The sequence below is a fragment of the Neophocaena asiaeorientalis genome, unplaced genomic scaffold (genome assembly GCF_003031525.2).
Source record: "Neophocaena asiaeorientalis asiaeorientalis breed wild unplaced genomic scaffold, Neophocaena_asiaeorientalis_V1.1 scaffold18, whole genome shotgun sequence".
Classification (NCBI taxonomy): domain Eukaryota; kingdom Metazoa; phylum Chordata; class Mammalia; order Artiodactyla; family Phocoenidae; genus Neophocaena; species Neophocaena asiaeorientalis.
The window spans coordinates 141780-164669 of NW_020172444.1; the positions used below are offsets into that span (position 1 = coordinate 141780).

Below are 22890 nucleotides of genomic sequence, written 5' to 3' on the forward strand. Positions count from 1 at the left end.
TTAATGCTACAGTTAATAACACTATTGAATATTCGAAACTTGCTAAGAGTAGATCTTAAAAGTCCTCATCAGAAGGAAAAAATGTGAACTCTAATATGAATATTCTAAGTGATAAGAAAACAATTTAAATGACAGTGTTTTTACTTAATTAGTGATATATAAGTAACTGAAATCTTAAAATTGATGACATTTTAAACTAGATGAGATACTGTATACAAATAGTTATTTGCTTATTCTTTCTATGGCATTAATCTGAATATTTCTCCCCTGAACAACACTGATGAACATGAGAAATTTCTTTTCTATACAAGTTCCAACTTCCCAAAGATTTTAGAAGCAGTCCAGAGCTACTCAGGTGTGAATTTAAAAAAAAAATCATACGTACTTCCCTGGTGGCACAGTGGTTAAGACTCCGTGTTCCCAATACAGGGGGCCCGGGTTCGATCCTTGGTTGGGGAACTAGATCCCACATACATGCTGCAACTAAGAGTCTGCATGCCACAACTAAGGAGCTGGCAAGCCACAACTAAGGAGCCCGCCTGCCGCAACTAAGACCCAGTGCAACCAAATAAATAAATAACTAAGCCAGTCAGAAGAAAAAGTATTCTTATCCCTAAGGTGCTGAGGCTGTTGCCACAATAATATCACTATATAATTTACCCTCCTCTCCTCTTTTAGACAGAAAATATTCATAGGGAAAAAAGAGGACAAAACATATGTAAATATAAAAAAATCTTTACTCTGATAAAAATAAAATACATCCCAATCTTCTCAAATGTCTTATGCTACCTCTTGCTCATCCTTTTCATGGTCATACAAACTAAAATTATTCCATTACGACCAACAGAGAATTTGTACTTATTATTCCAGAGATTCTCCATGTTCTATCTATAATTCTAAAAAATGCTCTCTTCCGGATACAGGTAATACTCAAAAGGAAACTTCTATGTTCATGAAAAAGGGAAACTGGGGAAGGGAAAGAAAAGGGAAAAGGGAGAAGGTAAACTAGCTGTCAATGACAACTAAAATTACCATTAAGTCATTATAAATCTTTACTGTTGGATCAGGTAGGTGAATCTAATGAGATTATCAAAACTAATTTCAAAGGTTTTATCTTTCTGAATTTCCATTCCAGTAGGAATACTGATTAGAAAGGTTTTACAAGAGCAGGCATATTTCAGGTACCAGAGAATCGTACTAAACTCTGTTTTGGAAACTCAACCCTTTGAAGCAAGAGTCCTATGATAAATTGGCCCAAGTCTGCTGTCAGAATTATAGAGACATTCTAGTATTTTGAGAGAAACAAGTCAACATTTATTTCCATGCCCTATGCTCTCCTAAAATTACACCCGGGTTTACACCTAAAACTTAACAGCTTTACCATCTCTGATAATTGTACACTCTTAGGCCTTAAACTTATCTTAAAATTATCTTACTCTACCACATAGAAATATTTACCAAGTTTTGCTCATTCTAACCTTCAAAGGTCTCCCATAATCTGCTCAGTCTGCTACCCTATCCACCACTACGTTAGTTCAAAGCCCCCGTGATTTCTAAACTATTTCTACCAACCTCTTCCAATTCTAATCCACCCTTCACAGTACCATCAGGCCATCAAAGAGTAATACTCTTATAGTCAAGTTCTAATCATCTCCCTCTTTTGCTGAGGTACTTTTACTAGCTCTAAACCAATCATGGAATGAAATACAAATATCTTAAAATGACATTCAATGCCCTTCATAATCCTGTCCCAACCTACTTTCCAACTTTCTAATCTTGGCCCTCTTACTCTACACCTCTACAAAGTTACCTATTCAAATGTGTCTAGTCCCACGTTGGTATCATATATGTGTGAAAAGTCAGATAAGGTATAAGATAACAGGAAGTGGCAGGACCAATATCCAACTAAAAACATTCATATCTGTGAAAAAACTTTTTCTAACTATGCAGGCCAAAAAACATCTACAGACAGACCTCAGTTACTAGCTCAGCCTTCTGTAACTCCTGCAAGCTAAGTCGAATAATTTTCTGTTCTTAAAATAAGCCCTGGGCTTTCTTACTCCTATACTTTGTATTTACAGTACTCCCTTTCCCTCAAAAAATTCTGCCCCATTCTGTGAAAATTATAGCCATCCTCAAAGTCCACTCAAATATCACCTTCTCACAAAGCCTTCTGCGCTCCCCTAACTCAGTTATCACCTACACCCCCCCTTTTCTGTTCCTATAAACTCTTCAATCGTACTTATTACATTTTGAATTATATTACATTTATTTATATAGTTATCTCTCCTACTAGACTATATGCTGAGGAAACACAAAATATTTATTTTGTATCACCTGTCATTCCTTGCACAATTAGGCAACTCTACTAATACCGGAAAAATTCAGATTAACCAAAATTTTAAAATTTTGAGAGTAAATGTCACCTTAAAAACAAAAACCAGGGCTTCCCTGGTGGCGCAGTGGTTGAGAGTCCGCCTGCTGATGCAGGGGACACGGGTTCGTGCCCTGGTCCGGGAAGATCCCACATGCCGCAGGGTGGCTGGGCCCATGAGCCATGGCCACTGAGCATACGCGTGTCTGGAGCCTGTGCTCCACAACGGGAGAGGCCACAACAGTGAGAGGCCCGAGTACCGCAAAAAAAAAATTAAATCTTTACATCAATAACTAGTAAAACTGAAGGCAGGGGAATTACGATTATGGGCCAAAATGAGTTTTGTTTACTAGCCTACTTAATTACTCCCCATGAATAAAATACATTATTCTTAATCTGTGATTAACAGCAACATTGGAAAAGGAGTCTCTTGTGTATTCCTGAGAAGGTGACAAATGTAAAGGAAATCCTTTTTCCAACCCAAAATAACAAGTTTTAAATAATAAAATCAGGAACTTCCCTGGTGGTCCAGTGGTTAAGAATCTGCCTTCCAATGCAGGGGAAGCGGGTTTGATCCCTGGTTGGGGAACTAAGATCCTACATGCTGCAGGGCAACTAAACCTGAGGGCCACACTACTGAGCCCATGTGCTCTGGAGCCTGTGCGCCACATCTAGAGAAGAACCTGCACGCCACTACTAAGACCCAATACAGCCAAATAAATAAATATTTTAATATAAATAAAATAAAGTCAGAGCTATAAACTGCCAAAAAGTCCTTCTGAGACAAGGAAAATGATATAGGTCATAAACTCATATCAACATAAAAGAAAGGAAGCACATTAGAGAGGGATAAAAGAATGTAAAATAACATCTTTCGTTTATTTTATTTTTCTTATTCTTAGTTGATCCAACAGATAACAATTGTTCAAAATAATTATAGCAATAATGTGTTTGGTAATTATAGCTTATGAATGATAACAATGTTATAAGGGACAGGAAGGAGAAATCTGTTATAAGATACTTGCACTACATGAATCAGTACAGTGTTACTTGAAAGTACAATTGCATCAGTTGCAAATGTATGTTGCAAACTTTAAAGCAACCACTAAACAAAGTAAAAAGAAGTATAATCAATATACAAAGAGAGGAAAGAAAATGAATTCATATTAAATGCTCAATTAAAACCTGAGCAAGAAGAAAAAGAGGGGAAGTCAAAAAAGAAATAAAGAACAAGGGCAATGGACAGAAAATGGTAACAAATATAACAGATATTAATCCAAGTATATCAATAATCTCTTAATAGGTAAATGGATACACTGTGATACACCCATAAAATGGACTATTATTCAACATAAAGAAAAATAAGCTACCAAGCCATAAAAAGACATGAAGGAATCTTGAAAATATATTACTAAGTTAAAGAAGCCAACCTGAAAAGGCCACATACTGCATGATTCCAACTACATGATATTCTAGAAACTATATGACTATGAAGACAGTAAGAAGATCAGCAGTTACCAGGGGTTGGATGGAGGTAGAGAGGGGAGAGAAGACGAATAGGTAAAGCACAGGGGATTTTTAGGGCAGTAAAACTATTTTACAGGGTACTATAATGGTAGATACATGACATGAGGCACTTCGCAAAACCCATAAACTATATAACACAAAGAGTGAACCCTAATTAAACTATGAACTTCAGTTAATAATCATGTATCAATATTGGTTCATCAATTATCACAAATGTATTATACTAGTATAAGATGTTACAAATAGAAAAAATGTTCAGTTAATAGTAATTAATACCATACAAGGGATCTGACATTCTCACTCAGGGAACTCAAAAATATAATTAATACAAATAAACACAAGAATTAGGTTTAACAATCTGGATTAAACTATACAAAATCAAGATTTTCTAGATATATATAATGGTATAAGTACTAAGTTACCAAATCCTAACCATAGTGAATTTCTAAGATTGGCTAGAACCTGAAACATAAGATGAAACAGATTTAAATACATGGTACTGTGCTTTCAAGTTGCCCATGTTCCAAAATATTAGTAACAAAAAGCATTATATGGCTAACAAGATAATAATGATATTTTTACAGTGAACATGAACTTTTTTTTTTTTTTTTTTTTTTTGTGGTACGCAGGCCTCCCACTGCCGTGGCCTCTCCCGCTGCGGAGCACAGGCTCTGGACGCGCAGGCCCAGCGTCCATGACTCACCGGCCCAGCCGCTCCACGGCATGTGGGACCCTCCCGGACCGGGGCACGAATCCACGTCCCCTGCATCTGCAGGTGGACTCTCAACCACTGCGCCACCAGGGAAGCCCCAACATGAACATTTTTATAGGGCCATATTTCTCAAACACTTTGAAAGTTACTAAAGAACTCTATTTACTTTGCACATTTTTCTGAACAAAAAAGAAAAGCACTGAAATTAGGGCAAAGGAATTGTTCTATATCCTGACAGTGGTGAATATTTACAACTCTGCATTTATCAATATTCACAGACTTCTATGCCATAAAGAGCACATTTTACAGTATGTAAATTACCCCAGAAATCAATTAAAAATTTAAACTGTAAATAGAGTAAATGGGAATGATATAGAGAAAGGAATAAAAGGGGCGAAAGATAACTGAACAGAGTAAAATGCAAAGAAAAAGAAGAGGTGGGATCATGTTGTTAATTTTAAGAGTGAACAGTTTTTTTCAAGACAGATGATCTCTACATATCCGAACTTAACTCTCTCAAATGTAATTATATGCAATATTAAAAACTATGAATTTCTGGACTTCCCTGGTGGCGCAGTGGTTGAGAGTCCGCCTGCCGATGCAGGGAACATGGGTTCGTGCTCCGGTCTGGGAAGATCTCACATGCCGCAGAGCGGCTGGGCCCGTGAGCCATGGCCGCTGAGCCTGCGCGTCCGGAGCCTGTGCTCCGCAACGGGAGAGGCCACGACAGTGAGAGGCCCGCGTACCGCAAAAAAACAAACAAACAAACAAAAAAAACTATGAATTTCAATCGTAAAAATAATATATGGAAAAAAAGGATCAGAATAAAATACTTAAGATATCATCTCCTATTTACATGTTTTAATTTTCACAAAAACATGTGTATGTATAAATCTTATACATATATTGTATATACACAAACATATATGCATACATATACGTTAGCACATCTATAATAATTTTTACTGTCAGTAAACACTGGTTGAGGAGAAGCAAAGCGGCTTTCACTGCTCATTTTGTACTTCTTGATGTTGTTTACACTTTTAAACCATGTACATCCATTTTTTAAATGTCAACAGAATTAACTGAACAAGGGGATTATGGGTCACTTTATGTTTTCTCCTCTATAACCTCTAATAAATATCATTTTTAAATCTGTTTAAAATAAGAAAATTATAAATAATAGATATTTAATTGTTAAACCTGTTTTTATAGTAGTGAAAAATGAGGGAAAAGTTTTAAAATTAAATGATCAATTGAAGTATTACAGAGACATATACTAGAAAGTCCTATGTATATCCAATAAAAAGGAGTTTAAAAAATGACATAGAAATAGGTTCATGATATGAAAAGCAGTTAATAAAAAAAAACTGATCTCATTTTTGGAAAAAATATTTAATAAAAGTATTAAAAATAGATTGTTATTAATTTATTCAACAATTAATTATTGAGATCCTTTTGTGTACCAGGTACTGAGATGGGTACAGAAGACACAGGGTAGACTAGCTGCCCTGGAGTAGGGAATATGTTAGGGAAGTACCAGAGAAGGGAGATAAAGAGCTATTTAACTGCAGTGCTACTGTGGTAGGTTGTCTACAAATATAATCACCAAAATTCCTCCCACTTCTGAATGCTCATGCCACCCCTCCCATTAGGTATAGAGCCAATTTCTCCTTCCCTTTGAACCTAGCCTTCCAACTTACTTTGCCAAGTAGAATGCAACATAAGTGATACTGTGCCAGTTCCAAGCCTAAATATTAAGAGGCCTATAAGTTTCTACTTGTTTTCTTGTTACCCTGAACTGCCATGTACTTCAGGATAGTCCAGCAGTAAAGGGAAACCATGTGTAAGAGACAGGCCCTGAAGCAAGAGTAACAACAAGTGGAGATAGCACCAAGATGAGAACTAAGGTGCCCAGCAGACAACCTGCATCATAGCCCCAAACAGAAAGTGAGAGCACCTTGGAACATCTAGCCTAAGTCAACCTGTCTCAACTGGCAGCAGATAAAACAGAGATGACTGGTTGCCACTCATCCCTGACCAAATTTCTAGCCCAAAGAATCATAAGCAAAAAAAGAAAAAGGTACTTTTTAAGGTGATATGCCATGCTGCAATAGATAACTGAGACCAAAACATAGTACCTGGAAAGTTTATTACTGTAAGAGAAACCTAAAAAATGTAATATTGGCTTTGTGGACACAGAGATAGGTGGAAGTTGAAAGGGCAACAAGGAGCCTGGAAACTGGATGAGCAGTAAGGACACTGCTATAGGAGGCTAGAAATAGGGTTATCCATATTATTTACTGGGAGAACAATTAGCATAACATAACTTAGAAGATTAAAAATACACTTAAAGATTAAAAATAGCTAAGAAGATTTCCAGACAAAATATTCAAAGTGTCAATGGCTTCTTTACAGCCAAGTATGAGTAGGTACAAGAAGAAAAACATGAGCTAAAGAATTATAAGCAGAATTTAATAGAAATATTTCCAACCAGGAGTTGCTTGGTTGGAAAATAACTTTCTCATCACTAGCCTCTACAGATAGCAGAAAACTGTCAAAGAAACAGCATAAGGACAAAGATCAAATCCACAATGCTACCAAGAACATGGGCTCAGAGGCATCAAATCAAAATGCATCTGTAAAATGTATTAGGACCTCAGGAAGACTTAAGACAGTGCTTGTATACTCTCTCAGGCAGGTAAAAGGGCTTCTAAGAAACTCCAGGCCCCTAACTTGAGATCCAAAGTAGAAAGAAGCCTGTCTCAGAAAGAACTGTGGATGTGACTTTTGTCTAATGGAATGCACTTATAATCTGATGTACAGAAAACCCACAAAGTGTTTAATGGAGTTCAATCAGTTTGTACTAAAAAACAAAACAAAACACTGTTCCAAATAAAAAAAGGTCTTTAGGCTCTTAAACTGTCACATACATGAAGCAGACTAAAACTGCTACTTAGATGCAAACAAGGCCCATTTCTTATGGAAAAGTAAAAATGACTCAGAGAGGAGAGCCAAAAGCCGAAAGGATCCAGTCAAGAGCTAAGAATAATACAGGTCTTCCTCAACTTAAATGGGGTTAAGTCTCAATAAACCCACTGTAAGTCGAAAATACATTTAACACACCTAACCTACTAAACATCATAGCTTAGCCTAGCCTACATTAAATGTGCTTAGAACATTTACATTAGTCTACAGTTGGGCAAATCATCTAACACGAAGCCTTTTTCATAATAAAGTGTTGAATCTCTCATGTAATTTATTGAATACTGTACTGAAAATGAAAAACAGAATGGTTGTCTTGGTACAGAGGATTTTAAGTGTACCGGTTGTTCACCCTTGTGATCATGAGGCTGCCTGGGTGCTGCGACTCACCGCCACTGCCCAGAAACATGAGAGAGTAAGCACACACATTGCTAGCCTGGGAAAAGATCAAAATTCAAAATTCGAAGTACAGTTTCTACTTAATATGTATCACTTTCACAACATCAAAAAGCCAAAAAATCTTAAGTGGAATCATCATAAGTCAGGAACCATCTGTAATGAATTATGAAGCCACCACCAGAAGACAGAACCAAGCCATAATCAAGGATATTTTCTATTTCCTGGTTAGAGTTCGGAATTGCTTTGGACCAGCGACTACTACATGCTTCCCATTCTTTCACTCTGCAACGGAAGTAACTATTGTGCTTTACTGTCCTTGTCTCAAAACTGTATACTGAGTGTATTGGGAGGGTGAGGGGGAGACTTGCCTTCTTAGTGCACAGGTATCCAAATCAAAAAGAGCTACACCCAAGGAGCCTCATCCATATCCCAACCTAATGCATATCATAAAATAATGGATTTCGAACCTGAGGTCATAACTGGATGAGATTTCTGGGCATCTTAGGAGAGCTGGGGGTGCCCTCCATGTTGGAGAAATGTGAATTGTCCACCAGAGGAAGAATTGTGGTAGCCATCTGCAAAGATGGCTGCCAACAATACCTCCTAGTCCTGTACACATATGCTACTCCTCCTGTCAAGAGGTGGCATCTATTTCTCCTCTGAAAAACAAAATGCAGTTGAAATGATACTATGTAATTTCAGGCCTAGGCCTTAATGAGCCAAGGAACTTCTGGTTTTGTTCTCTTGTTATCCAGAATCACCATGTAAAGAAATCCAGACTATCCTTCTACAGAGAAACCAAGAAAACAGAAAAGCCCTGGTTGGTAAACAAACAGGCCATCTAGAGAACAGATGAGGTGTCTCAAGTAAAAGCCAGCACTAAGGCCATCTTGGATCCTCAAGGCCCACTCCAGCCATCTCAGTCAGTATCTTGTGGACCAGAGCAAGGTATTCCCTACTCAAACTCCTGATCCAAAAATTGTGAGCAATAAAATAGTTATGATTTTAAGTCACTAAGCTCTGAGGCAATTTGTTACTCAGTAATGAAAGACTGATACAGGTAGTGAGCGCAGCAAAGACTACAAAGGAAAAGTACTAGGTACTTTCTAAGAGTCAGTATTAGGAATCCTAATGTAATCTGAGATGTAGGGAAGGTTTTCTTGAGAAGTGATATACTTAAAAGTGGTTATTTAACACTATTTAATAGGAAATTATGAACAAAAATTTTGTTCACTGGTTTCAAATTTCTATTTTCCTAAATTTCCACATTATGCCTGTTTTACTTTTGAAATAACAACAAAAATGTTATTTTATTAAAGCTTCCTTAAGGATACTGTTGGCAGTTTACTGGTCCTATTGTATTGAAATTTATTAAGTCTAAAATATATTTTCTTATGACAAAATATGCAAACATTTCAGCAAATAACAAAAGTTTTCTACTGTCCTATGTAGTTGAAGAATGGGATGTTCTGATTACACTAGGATTCCAAAACTTAAACAGCCTATATTGGTTTAATAACTTCTAAAGAATTAGAATGTATTAAAATAATTAACCTAAAATTATACCGCTTATATTTAATATCACACTATTTTTGGAAACTTCTTCAGGTTTATGTTTATTCCTCATAGTTATCATTATGAAAAGATGTGGATAACATAAGACTGAGAGAAGTAAATAATACTTTGATAACAGAATTAAGAGTGGAAATAACCCCCAAAACTGCAATAATGGAATAAAAGCAACATGGAAAAATTAAACAGAAATAACTGAAGAGACAAACACATTTAGGATTAAAAAGAAATCAACCACAAAAGTACAAGAGGAGAAATAATCCAGCTTAACAGTATAAAAAAGCCTTGGGGTTTGAGCTGACCACAAGTATATCAGACAATAGTAAGGTAAGCCACATCAGCATAATAACTGCTTAGATAATCTCAGACTTCATTAATGCATTTAATTGACAAATATTTACTGAAAACCTATAATGCACTACTTATTTTCCTAAGAGAATACAGTAATGAGGACCAGAGAAGGAATAATCTCACCATATTTAGAACTAGTCAAACTACATATGGAATATTAAGTCCATATAAAGGAAATGGTTGAAAAAATTAGAGAAATGTGACCTATAAAAGGAAAACTTCCTAATTTGAATATTGCCCTAAAAGAAGAAAGAAAGCTCTTAAAACAATTCTTTCATTTTACCAAAATAAATTGACTACTACGTGACAGGCGTTGTGCTAGGCACTGGGGTATAAGTGGAAAACAAAATAGATATTGTCCCTGTCTTCACTCTACTTATAGTCTAGTGAACACCCTATCACTAGAAGACCTTTTAGCAGGTACCAAATAAGAATCTGTCAAGCACTTTTTATAAAAGAGATCTCTTTTATAACAGATCTATATTATATTTAGATAATCTCTTTTATTATATATTATTATACAATAATCTCTTTTATAATAGAGATTCATGTACTTTGATTAAGGCTGAAATAAATTACCTCCAAAGTTACTTCCAAATCTAAAATTTTATGATTACTTACTTATAGCACTATAACATGAAAGAATGTAATTGTTACTCTGAGATAAATGAATGTATAATGAATAAGATAACAGGCAAATCAATACACACAAACACACACACATGGGTTGTTGTTTTTTTCTTTTAATATTTCTACCTAATAAGACAACCATGTCACTTTACACGTTAAGCCTTCATAGGCAAACTACTCAAAACCAACTTCAATCCACATTCAGAAAATCCAATCCCAAATTTTTATTTCATTTCAACAAAAATTTTAAAACTCTTTTACCCTAATGATTATCTCACCCTAGTTAAAATAATTCCAAAGAAATTAATATCCATGACTTCTCTGGGATTTCTTATATTAATTAATATACCTTTCCATGGCTTTAGCTGTATAAGGCAAATGCATTTCAATACTGTGTTCATCTTCATCTGTCTGCAGAGACATTCGTTCAAACATTCCTGTCTTCCACAGTTCTCCGTAAACTAGAGATTTCAAAATATAGTAAAACAAATATATTAATGTATATCCTTACCCTGTGAGACTCTATCCAGTAACACAAAACTACATGCTTTGGCAAGAGACAAAAAGCACCACATAATATTCTCCATTTTTAGTTTAAAAAAAAGGAAAAAACAACTAGCTTCTTACATACCAGACAAAACAGTAAGACATGTAATGATTTATTCAGCACTTTCATATGTTACATAGTTACATAAAAAATAGTAATTTTAATTTTTCATCAATTCCTTTCATTATATCTAAAATCACCTCTGAGTCTAAGCTTATCCTTGACCTTATTCAATCAGTAGATATTAACAAGAACAGTTGATTAGAAATCTTACTGAAATATGGAAAAATCCCTTGGTCTACTTACTCATGAGGTTAATAATATAGTTTTTGAGTTTTGTTTTGTTTTTTAATACAATGTACAGACTTATTATTTTACACCTTAGGTTCCTGTCATACTAAGATAAGAAAAGAAAATTCCTTCTGAGAATGCTATTTTCCTCAACATTAAAAATTAAGCTCATGGTACAGACTGGAATATAAATTTACCACAGTACCATGCCTTAAATAATCTTAAAATTTTTAAATGATTTAAGTAATTCAAATCCTTCTGATGAATTACACTTAAAACTAAATATTATCAGTATATAGCAAGAAAATGATGAAATATGTAAAAAAGATATAAGAATATTTTTATTTTTTCATTGAACAAAACCAGCATTTTTGTAACTACATCCTTAAATGGGTTTACCAATAACAAAGAAACGAACAAATAACAGTACGACTTTTTTTTCTATAAAATTATACCTGATTAAAAATCCTCCATTCCTCATTGTCAGTCTATCCAAAACCAAAATTTTCTGAATGCCCCAACAAGGTTTTAAAAATAAAGCGTGTCCCAGAGGAAAGAGGAATTGGAATGAAGGTCGTAAAAAGGTACAAACTTCCAGTAATAAGATAAGTAAGTACTAGGGATGTAATGTACAACATGATAAATATAATAAACACTGCTGTATGTTATATACAAGTTGTTGAGAGTAAATCCCAAGAGTTCACATCACAAGGGAAAAAAATATTTTTTTCTATTTCTTTAATTTTGTATCTATATGAGATGATGGATATTCGCTAAACTTATCATTTCATGATGTATGTAAAGTCAAATCACCATATTGTATAACTTAAACCTATGTAGTGTTGTATGTCAACTATATCTCAATAGAACTGGAAGAAAAAAATAAAAATTTTAAAAGCATTTCAAATATTTGAAAAATGTGTACCCTAAAACCATTCCAGGGAGTAAGGCTAGTTTCATTAATAACCTATATCCTAACAACAAATTGCTAATACTCTATAATACTTAAAACCCCAAATTATGAAAATTTAGGCCTAAAAATTAAAGAAAAAGAGGTGATTATTTCCTCTGCAAATGGCTTTCTTCATTCTACAGAAGAATTTGTTGCAAAATTTCTTGAAACAATAAAAACACTCAACGTACTTAAAATATAATTTGATGAACTGGAAGGATACACACCAAGTTCATGAATGTGGTTACTTTTGGGAATGCAAATTGAGTTCAGATGAGGGGAAATTCTGAGTCAAGTGTGGATGATAAGTACATGAGTATTTGTTATAGTAGTCTCTGTATTGTTTGGTATTTTTTAAACTATGTACAAAATGAGACATGATTAAATAAAAACTGTGATTTCTAGAATTCTATTTGAAAATCAAAATAATAGATACGTTTTAAAAATAAAATGCACTTAAGATTTATGTGGCACCCTTCTTGCAGAGTTTCACAACTACGGTCTCAATTTTTTTCCCATAAAAATCATATATGAGGATATAAAGTCATTATCACCATTATCCATTTACGGTGAGGGAACTGTTACACACAGAGGAAGACAAACATGCCCAAAATGTTTCAACAAGTTGTTGTGGGTACCAATTTCTTGTCTCACTGTACAACAAGTACATGGTACTTCCCTGATTATAAATGTAACCACTACACTCCAAAGACTAGCGGATCTGACAGATTTTTGTGGCTGGCAGAAAAACTATAGTTGTCTTTTAGGCATATGGAAGATTTTCTTTCTTAGTTTTTCTTTTTTGCAGATTAGTTATAACAATTTTATTTTTACAATTCAAATATTACTATGATACTAATACTGTTAACTGTAAATTAACTTATAGTTCCTATTTGTAAAAACTTCAGCTGTTTACAAACTATAAAATTTCTATATACTTACTCTTTTGGTCAATACGAAGGTCATACAGAGGTGTCCTATATATATCCACACTGGAAAGTGCACATCGAGAAAGGGGCACATGATGAGAAGGCCCAAGGATGAAAATTCTCCGGCTAGGAGATATACAATAAAAAACACAGAACAATTGCACTTCTACACAAACTTTATTAAATAAAAAGGAAAAAACAAGTAATTTTTAAAAATTACATGTAATATTGTTTTCCTTGATTGAGTTCATTACCTACTGCTATATGCTAAACTGTGTTCTCTTGAAATCATACGTTGAAGTCTCAACCCCTGTACCTCAAAATGGAACCTATTTGGAGATAAGGTCTTTAAAGAGGTGATTAAGTTAAAATGAGGTCATTACCGTGAGGCCTGAATTCAATATGACTGGTGTCCTTATAAGAAGAGGAAGAGACACCAGGGGTGCACATGCACAGAGAGGTGATTGACCATGTGAAGAGGCATCAGGAAGACAGTCATCTGCAAGCCAAGGAAGAAACCAACCCTGCCAAACCATCTTGGACTTTTCCAGCATCTAGAACTGTGAGAAAATAAATTTCTGTTGTTTCAGTCCCCTAGTTGATGGTAGTTTGTTATGGCAGCACTAGCAAACTAATGTTCCTACCAATGACTTGCTCCTCAGTTAATTAATTTCAATTACTTATCTCTATCTTTTTGTTGGAAGGTCTTTAAAAGAACCATGTTTAACACCTGGGAATACTAGTTACTGATTATCTACAGTAAACCAACCGACTATGCTTAAAATCACGTCTGTATTCACAATGGCTAGGATACAAAAGGTTTTCAATAGCTGTATTAATTGAATTTTAAACATTTCAGCTATTAAATAAAATCTCAAAATAACAAATTCTAAACTTGCCTACAACATTAATAAAAATCCATAAAAGTATAAATTCTAAAAATCCAAAATATCATTACAAAGAAGCATTCTGTTAAAGCTATTTCCACATTTCTCCCATGGCAGAGAAAAAAGGCATCTTGTTGAGAACTCTGTAATAAACTTTCTCAGTTCCCATTCAAGTAGAAGTCATTCTCAAAAACAAAGAAAATTATGTGTTATTTGCACTGTAGGCTAAAGAAAAGAACTAGCCTAAACTGTAGATTAAATCTTTACAATCCTTTTATCTTAACATCAAGAGTAAAATTAACTTATTCTCATTTTATCTCAAACGTCTCTACAATCTAAATTCCAAACTCCATTTTCGCTGTTTCTCCCAGATTCATATGAACAAAAATTTCCCCACCACATACACACACACACACAAAGTTACAGACACAAAAGAACCAAAACTATAAGAAAAAAAGGACTATATGTAAGCTATATACCTAGAAAATTAAGTGCTACTCATTGCTCATCTAATGGACAAAAACACAAAGACTGAATCACAGAGCTATATCTCTTTCACATCAAAAACTTGCAGGCCAAGGAATGTGTGCTTTAGCAATATATTTATTTTGACAGAATTCTATTACAGCTAAGAAAATTAACCTGCCAGCTATATCTTACTTGCTATATGGGCTGTTGGGGGGCGGGGGTGGATAAGAAAGATGTGGATAAGGAAAAGGTAATTCTCAGTTTAGTCCCAAAATCTCCTCAAGATGTTGCAATCCTCAAGATGTCACTCAGAGCCCACATGTAAGACTTCACTCACAGGCCATTTCTAGTCAGAAACATAATTCCTTTCCTCGCCTCACCTGCTAATACCCACTTCTTGTCATCATCTCTATGATCAACTCAATAACCATTTCAGAAAAAAAAAATCAGATCTATAGATTCCTAAATGAACGAAAGATACCACTGTGTTCTCGTATCTTAACAGCACAAAAATATCACCACATTTTTAAAATTAAAGTTTAACGAGGGACATAGAAAATGGTAAATCTGACTGCTTAGGAAACTTGCTTAAGGATAGGTATTATATGAATCAAGAATCAAGTAAGAAAAAAAAGTATTTTTATGATTGAGGAATGTATTTCTATGAAAAGAGAGAGGGATAGAATATTTAAAATCAGAACACTCCTGGGAAATTCAGAATATATAATTAAAATATGAAATGACTTTTAAAAATCAATCTAGGCATAGATATATTTCATAGGTAAGTATAACAAGGTTCTTCTAACAGTGGCTAAAAGATGAGCGTTACTCCAGAAATAAAGACCCGAGGTCAGCTTCGAAAGCCTAACTGCCTCCTCTAATACGTGACTATTCATCTTGCTTGCCTTTTTGTCAAACCCAACCTAGATGAAAAGATAAAGTCTGGTGGGGAAAAGAGGTCCCATCAGTCTGAATTATCCAACTGTGTACCCAAAGGTTGAAACTCATCCAAAAGCAACATAGTGAAGTTCCACATTTAGTTAAGAGAGATAATAGGAAAAAAGAGATTTAGGTCCCATCAATATAAAACCCTTAAAAGTGATATACCCAAAAACAAACCAAAGAAGGCTTCTTTTCATTGAGAGAAGAAAAAAGAAACTGGATATTGAACAAGTAGTAATCTCAGAATGAGTCTCTGTGTTAGGTATATGCTATAAGACAATTAACAGTGTAAATAAAAGATAATGCATTTTTCCCCCTAGATTGCTAGATCCATAAACACCAAGACCATACAAATATTTTGGAGAGAAATGTAATATAGGCATTGGAAGTAATGCCACTTTCTCTCCCTTCAATTAATTACAAAGTTCTTTGTCTTAAAAGAGTAACTTTTAAATATTGGCATATAATCACTGTTGCCATACATGTAAAAGAAACCTTTAATATAAAAAAATAGAAAAAAATCAGTAGGCATTCTCTCAGAAATAAATGTATTTCACATATAATAATACCTCCAGAGAATCCACATTTGTGGAGTTACTTACTATGAGGAGTGCAGTCTGTACACCTAACACATGAGTTACCTGAGTGTCTGTTCTCATAAATATTCAACTACTTATACTAAATAATGGAACACAAGTAATTTTTTAAAAGTGTTTCATGGTTAAGTGGAGATATTTTAACTAAAGAATAAAATGTCATGTGGCCCCAAAGAAGATTCCTTTTGGCATTCCTTTTCTGCCCTGCAAGGTTTTCTGAAAGATATGAATCAAAATCAAGTTACTGGGCTTCCCTGGTGGCGCAGTGGTTGAGAGTCCACTTGCTGATGCAGGGGACGCAGGTTCGTGCCCTGGTCCAGGAGGATCCCACATGCCACGGAGTGGCTGGGCCCATGGGCCGTGGCCGCTGGGCCTGCACGTCTGGAGCCTATTACTATCTAAGTAACATCCTGAGTTCCGGTTTTTAATTAAAGTTTTAGTAATAGGAAAAGACTCTGCAACTCTAAATATGGGAAAGAACTTAATTAAATGTATAATTTTTTAAATTCCTTAAACAGCCTGAGTATTCTTTCTAAAACATGAATCAGATCATATCACTTCCCTGCTTAAAAAGTCTTTCAATGGCTTTTCTTGGTCAGAGGATAAAATACAAAAATCCTTAAAATGGGTTCTAAAGTCTCATATCAACTGGCCCCTTCTTGTGTTATTCTCCCCGCCCCGGATCTCAGTACTTTATGCACACTGGTCTTGCAGTTCCTTGATAACAAGAATATCTTTGCCTATTTCAAAACTTCTTCACGTGTAATTGTTTCTTTTGCTTGGCTTAAAAATCATTTCCCCAGAGATGCCTTCTCCAATACCTTATCCACAATATAAATCCAATCACCCTGAATCACAGCAGTTCGCAAAGTGTGAACTGTGAATTCACAAGAACTTTTCAAGGAGTCCACAAAATCAAAACTATTTTCATAATAATACAAAGAAGTTATTTGCGTTTTCAACATGTTAACATTTGCACTTGTAGTACAAAAGTAAGACTGGGTATACTGCTGGCTACAATCAAGGTAACGGAATCAAAATGTACTAGTAGTCATGTATTCTTCACCTTCACCCATGCTGCATTTTTTTTTAAGCCAGTTTCATTTAATTTCATTAAATTTTGAACTTCGAGTACAGTTTTATAAAAATATTCTGTATGACAAAATGCATTCAATTTGTGGTGATAAACACATAAAGCACTTCTACTGCATACAGAAGTATGTCTCAAGGAAAAAGCATCTGTGTGATTTTGAGTTATGAGCTGAAGTAGACTTTTTTCCATGGAACACAATTTTTACTTCAAAAAAATGACTGTAGACAAATTGTGGTTATTCCAATTTAGGTATCCAGCAGAAATTTTTTAGAAAATGGACAAAATGAGCCTGACACTTCAAAGAAAATATTTGACGTATTTGTTGCCAATGATAAAATTGAAACTTTTAAGTGAAAATTAGACTTTTGCAAAAAGCTTCCCAATAATTAAAATTTTTTCTCATGAAATTAATGGTGATATTAACAGATGTGATTTTTTTTTTTACATCGTATGATGAAATGTCAACATTTGAAAGATCTGCATGACTCAATGAACAAATATTTTCCAAATGTTCATGCAAGATGTTACAAAATCATGCAAAGGTAAAAGATCCATTCAAATTTTAAGGACAAAAGATGATCCTGGAGCTTCCCTGGTGGCGCAGTGGTTGAGAGTTGGCCTGCTAATGCAGGGGACACGGGTTCGTGCCCTGGTCCGGGAAGATCCCACATGCCGCGGAGCGGCTGGGCCCGTGAGCCACGGCCGCTGAGCCTGCGCGTCCGGAGCCTGTGCTCCGCAACGGGAGAGGCCCGCATACCGCAAAAAAGAAAAGAAAAGAAAAAGATGATCCTGGTTGACACGTAGAGAATGGGAACGGGAAAGAAGAATGGAAGCTAGTGGTATCAAATTTATCCTTCTCTCTTGGACTGTTATTTTTTCTCTATACTTATTCCCAAAAGGATGTTTTCTCTATTTTCTTAAAGAACTATGAAGATATTGCAAATCTCAGGGAGGGCCACTTCCAAGAGAATACAACAAGACTGTCTATGATTATTTTTAACACTGAGACCTTCACACTTACTCAGAATTCAATTACTATATACTAATTATAAAAATAAACTGATCACATCATCATCCATCATTTGCATTTCTTTTTATTGATCTCCTTTATTGTCACCTTCTTAGTCCTTGACTCTCTTCCATTTTTTTCCTTTCCATTCTCACTGTCCATCAACTTATTTAACACACAATTTCCACTTATATCAGTATAGGCTCTCTATATATTCCTAGGCCAAATTTAATTCAGGGGTACCCTTTTAGCACATATCATCATCAATAAAAGTTCTGCCAAATAGAAAAAGGTTTGGAAAAGGCTATTATATAAACTAGCCTTGATTATGGTTGATTTATAGGCCCAGGGTCAAATAAAGGAAGCTTCTGAAAAGCTTTACAATCTAATTTCTATTTTACTCTTATTCATGAAACAAGTTAAAATTATACATTAAATATGTATTATGAAATATTTGTGAAAGATGTACATCAAAACATCATAAAGGAGGTGGAGCTAACCAAAACCTCCTCAATCTGGCAATATTATCATTTTATTTATTATTAAAAACTTACTAAAAAATAATTTTCAATAAAGGCCTGATAAAATGTGCAGAGCATACTACATAAAAACAAAAGAGAGCAGCTTTTTTGCTTTGACAATTTGAACTAATTGCTCATAAAGGAGTAGGTTCAGGGCTGTTGTGAGTTACTTCTGAATGATTATACTTTATCTCTACTAGTACGGGTCTAACCTAACAACATTTGACAGAATTAAAATGACCAGTTTCACCTATTCACACAGTGTATGTACAACTGGCAATATAGACTAGAACCTGACACTGGTTCACATGTAGTGAATTAACTATTTAAATAAAATGTTGGTCAGCAAATTAAGTAATTTGGGTGGCTAATTCCAGCAGAAACTTTTGAAATTTCACAAGTTTCTTATTTTAGAGAGTGGTATACTAAGCTTTTAAAGTTCACAAATTTCTCATTTTAGAGAATAGTATACGACTCAGTCTCAATTTGACAGAAAGATTTTTTTAAGCTAATTTCAGAGCTGTCATTAAATTATTAAGAGCTAATATACTTCAAAAACCATATTAAATTCATTGTCAGATTCTAAAATAACTCAGGTACCTTATCCTGTCAATGAGAAATTATTCTTCATTCATTAAACACAACCTAACACGTGCAATAAAGAATTTTCAATTATAAAGTGATTAAAATAGAACAAAGGGCTTTGAATTTTTCTTAAAAGTATTCATCTCCAGGTTTTCAAAGAAAATTTTAAAAACCAAAATATTTAACTGTTAATGTTCCTGGACCCAATTCCACTGTGTGCATTCATGTGAGTGGAAGAGGGGACACACTCAATTCTGACACTATCTACCTTGAGAGGTTACGGGTTCAGTCCTACAAAAACGTCCCCACACCCACACCCATCCCCCATCACAGATGCCAGTCACAAGCCCAGGTTGTCACTTGTGCTTCTGACCAACCAGTTACAGATTGGCGATTCCAATAACCACCTCCTTGAATTTCAATTCAAATGCCAATCATAAGTCCAGGTTGTTACCTGTACTTCTGACAGACCGGTTATAAATCAGAGGTTTAATTTGCTAGAGCGGCTCACAAAACTCAGAGAAATATTTCACTTATTAGGTCACCGGTTTATTATAAAAAGATATAACTTAGCAACAGCCAGATGGAAAAGGTGCATAGGACAAGGCAAGGGGAAAGAGCCAGGACTTTCCATGCCCTCTCCAGGCAGGCCACTCTCCCCAAATCTCCACGTGTTCACCAACCTGGAAGCTCTCCGAACCTTGTCCCTTTGGGTTTTTATGGGGGCTTTATTACATAGTCATGATGGCGACTGATTCAACCTCCAGGCTCTCTCCCCTCCCCAGGGGAGGTCAGGGATTGGGAATGAAAATTCCAACTCTCTAAACACAAGGTTGGTTATCCTGGCAACCTGGCAGCCCCACGCTTAGGTGGGGTCCGAAAGTCACCTTATTAACATACAAGAAAAACCTTTGCCATTCTCACCACTTAGGAAATTCCAAGGGTTTTGGGAGCTGTGAGCCAGTAACTGTGGAAAAAGACTGAATATATATGTGAAATGTATTTTGGTTATCTAAATGACCAAATACATATTTTGTATAAATCACAATACTGTATTAACCTTCTAACACTTCCAGAACTAAACATTTTACCAAACAAAAGGAAGGTAGAAGCTAAATGTTCAGATAATGAAAAATAGTATTAAAGCTTTTCATAACCTATATAAGGTATAATCAAATTTATAAAGTCAAATTCTTAATGAAATCAAGTATATAATAAGTATGTAAAACAAATTACTTCAGTGACAAAGCAATTGTAATTCCCAACCACCTAATCAAAATGGTATCTAACTATATTACTTACGTAATAGACGGATCCACTTGTTTGTAAGCATGAGCAGCACAAGACCCACAGTACGTATACCCTGCGTGGCTACAAAACAAAAAAATGTTTAACTTAATCATCAGATTCAAAATGAAGTTATTCTGGGAAAAAAAAACTTTTGAAAGAAATCTAATAATTATGGTAAACATTATGTGTACAGATTAAAAAGCAATGTATTGACAGATAATGATGCAACTTCTAGAAGACAACAGGGAACACATCATTGTTCTGTGTTCCACTGTTATTTTATTTATTTATTTATTTTGCGGGGGGGGCATGCTGCACAGCACGCAGGATCTTAGTTCTCCAACCAGAGATCAAACCCGTGCCCCCTGCAGTGGAAGCACGGAGTCTTAACCACTGGACCGCCAGGGAAGTCCCCCTGTGTTCCAATTTTAAATGTTAAAAAGTATTTGGTCTGAAGGAAAATTATATTTGGAAATATTCAAGGCTTATTTGAAGTTGCTAATGTAACATTAATAATATATGAGCTCTTAATATTCCTCTTCAATACCATAAACAGACTATTACATACATAAAAATGATAAGACCAAGTCAAATCAGAGCAAAACAAATAATCTACAAGAAACAACTCATGTCCCTCTGCGTCTTTAGTGGTAAGAGAATTGACCTGACCTTCTGTGTATTATGCCTTTCATTTTCTCTCCCTACTACTCATCCCATCCTTTTCCTCCTCTGGTCTCAGCTTTACATTGGTTCTCTGATCACCCATACAATGACTTTGTTTCACAACTTCATTTTTCTTTCCTGACTCAAGCTATGTGAGTCTAGAAATATTTCCCTTAATGCTTACTATTTAGTGTACAGCCAGTAAATGTTTAACAAATGGCTCTGTAGGAAAAAACTGTATACATATGTACATAAGCTTATTATAAATTTTACTGAACTAAAGAGAGACGTATCACACAACTGACAAACAATGAAAAAATATAAAATACTCTTTACTGCAAATTCAGCTTAGGCAATTGATTGTCCCAGAATGCTTTCACTGATGGTAGCTGAACTCTTTGACCCACAGCCAAGCAATGGCTGCAAAAGACAAGAGTGAAATAATGAAAACATATGTCTGAATTTCACTCATTCAACAATGACTTGAATGACTTCTTTGCTTATTAGACAATAGTTTTTCAAATACTGGAAAGCGTATTTCTTTCCTCATTTTTTCGTGCTTGTCACAGTGTAAAGGTTACAGACATAACATAATTTTAAGTTTCATCTGCCTTATTAACCTTTCCCCATTACTTTTCTTGAGTACAGACAATCAACAAAAAATAAAATCCTGATTTATAGCAATCTGTCTATTAATGTGGATTAAATCATTCCCATCATGGACAATTTCAAGATGCACAGTAAACTGAAAACACAGACTGGGAGAAAATATTTGTAAAGCATACATCTGACAAAGGATTTATATCTAAATATATAAAGAAAAAGCATATATCTGATTAAGCATTTATATCTGAATATATAAAGAAATTTCAAAACAACCTAATACTTTAAAAAATATAGGTAACTGTTTTACAAGACAAAACAAATTCTGAAGATTGGTTGCACAACAAAGTGAATGCACTTAACACTACTATATAAATGGTTAAAAGTAGTTAAGATAGTAGATTTTATGTTACTACAATTTTTTTTTAATTGTTAAATAGGAAAAGATGTGAACAGATACTTTCATCAAAAAATACACCGGGGGCTTCCCTGGTGGCGCAGTGGTTGAGAGTCCGCCTGCCGATGCAGGGGACACGGGTTCGAGCCTCAGTCTGGGAAGATCCCACATGCCGCGGAGCAGCTGGGCCCGTGAGCCATGGCCGCTGGGCCTATGCATCCAGAGCCTGTGCTCCGCAACGAGAGAGGCCACAGTAGTGAGAGGCCCACGTACCGCAAAAAAAAAACCCAAAACACCAGGATGGCAAAAAGCACACAAAAGAAGGCTCTACATCAGTTAGTCATTGAGGAGAGGCAAATTAAAACTACAGTGAGCTACCACTGAACACCCACTAGAATAAGCTAAAATTAAAATGAGTGACCATACCAAATGTAGCAAGGATGTAGAACTGAAACTCAGTCTGTAGGAAATGTAAAACGGTACAACTACTTTGGAAAATGGTTTGGCAATTTCTTTAAAAAAAAAAAAAAAAAAAGCTAAACATACTTCTGTTTTAAAACTCCTGAC

General features: G+C 35.0%; 1 protein-coding gene across 1 annotated transcript in view; it reads right to left on the reverse strand.

Moving 5' to 3' along the window:
- MEMO1 (mediator of cell motility 1) overlaps nt 1-22890 on the reverse strand; it is a gene marked incomplete at its 5' end in the record, with an annotated part of 129333 nt that overhangs the window by 26117 nt on the left and 80326 nt on the right. Inside the window, 3 exons of the mRNA XM_024732040.1 lie at nt 10900-11011; nt 13283-13395; nt 20673-20741. Of these exons, the coding sequence (XP_024587808.1) occupies nt 10900-11011; nt 13283-13395; nt 20673-20741 (294 nt within the window). The remainder of the gene's footprint in view (nt 1-10899; nt 11012-13282; nt 13396-20672; nt 20742-22890) is intronic.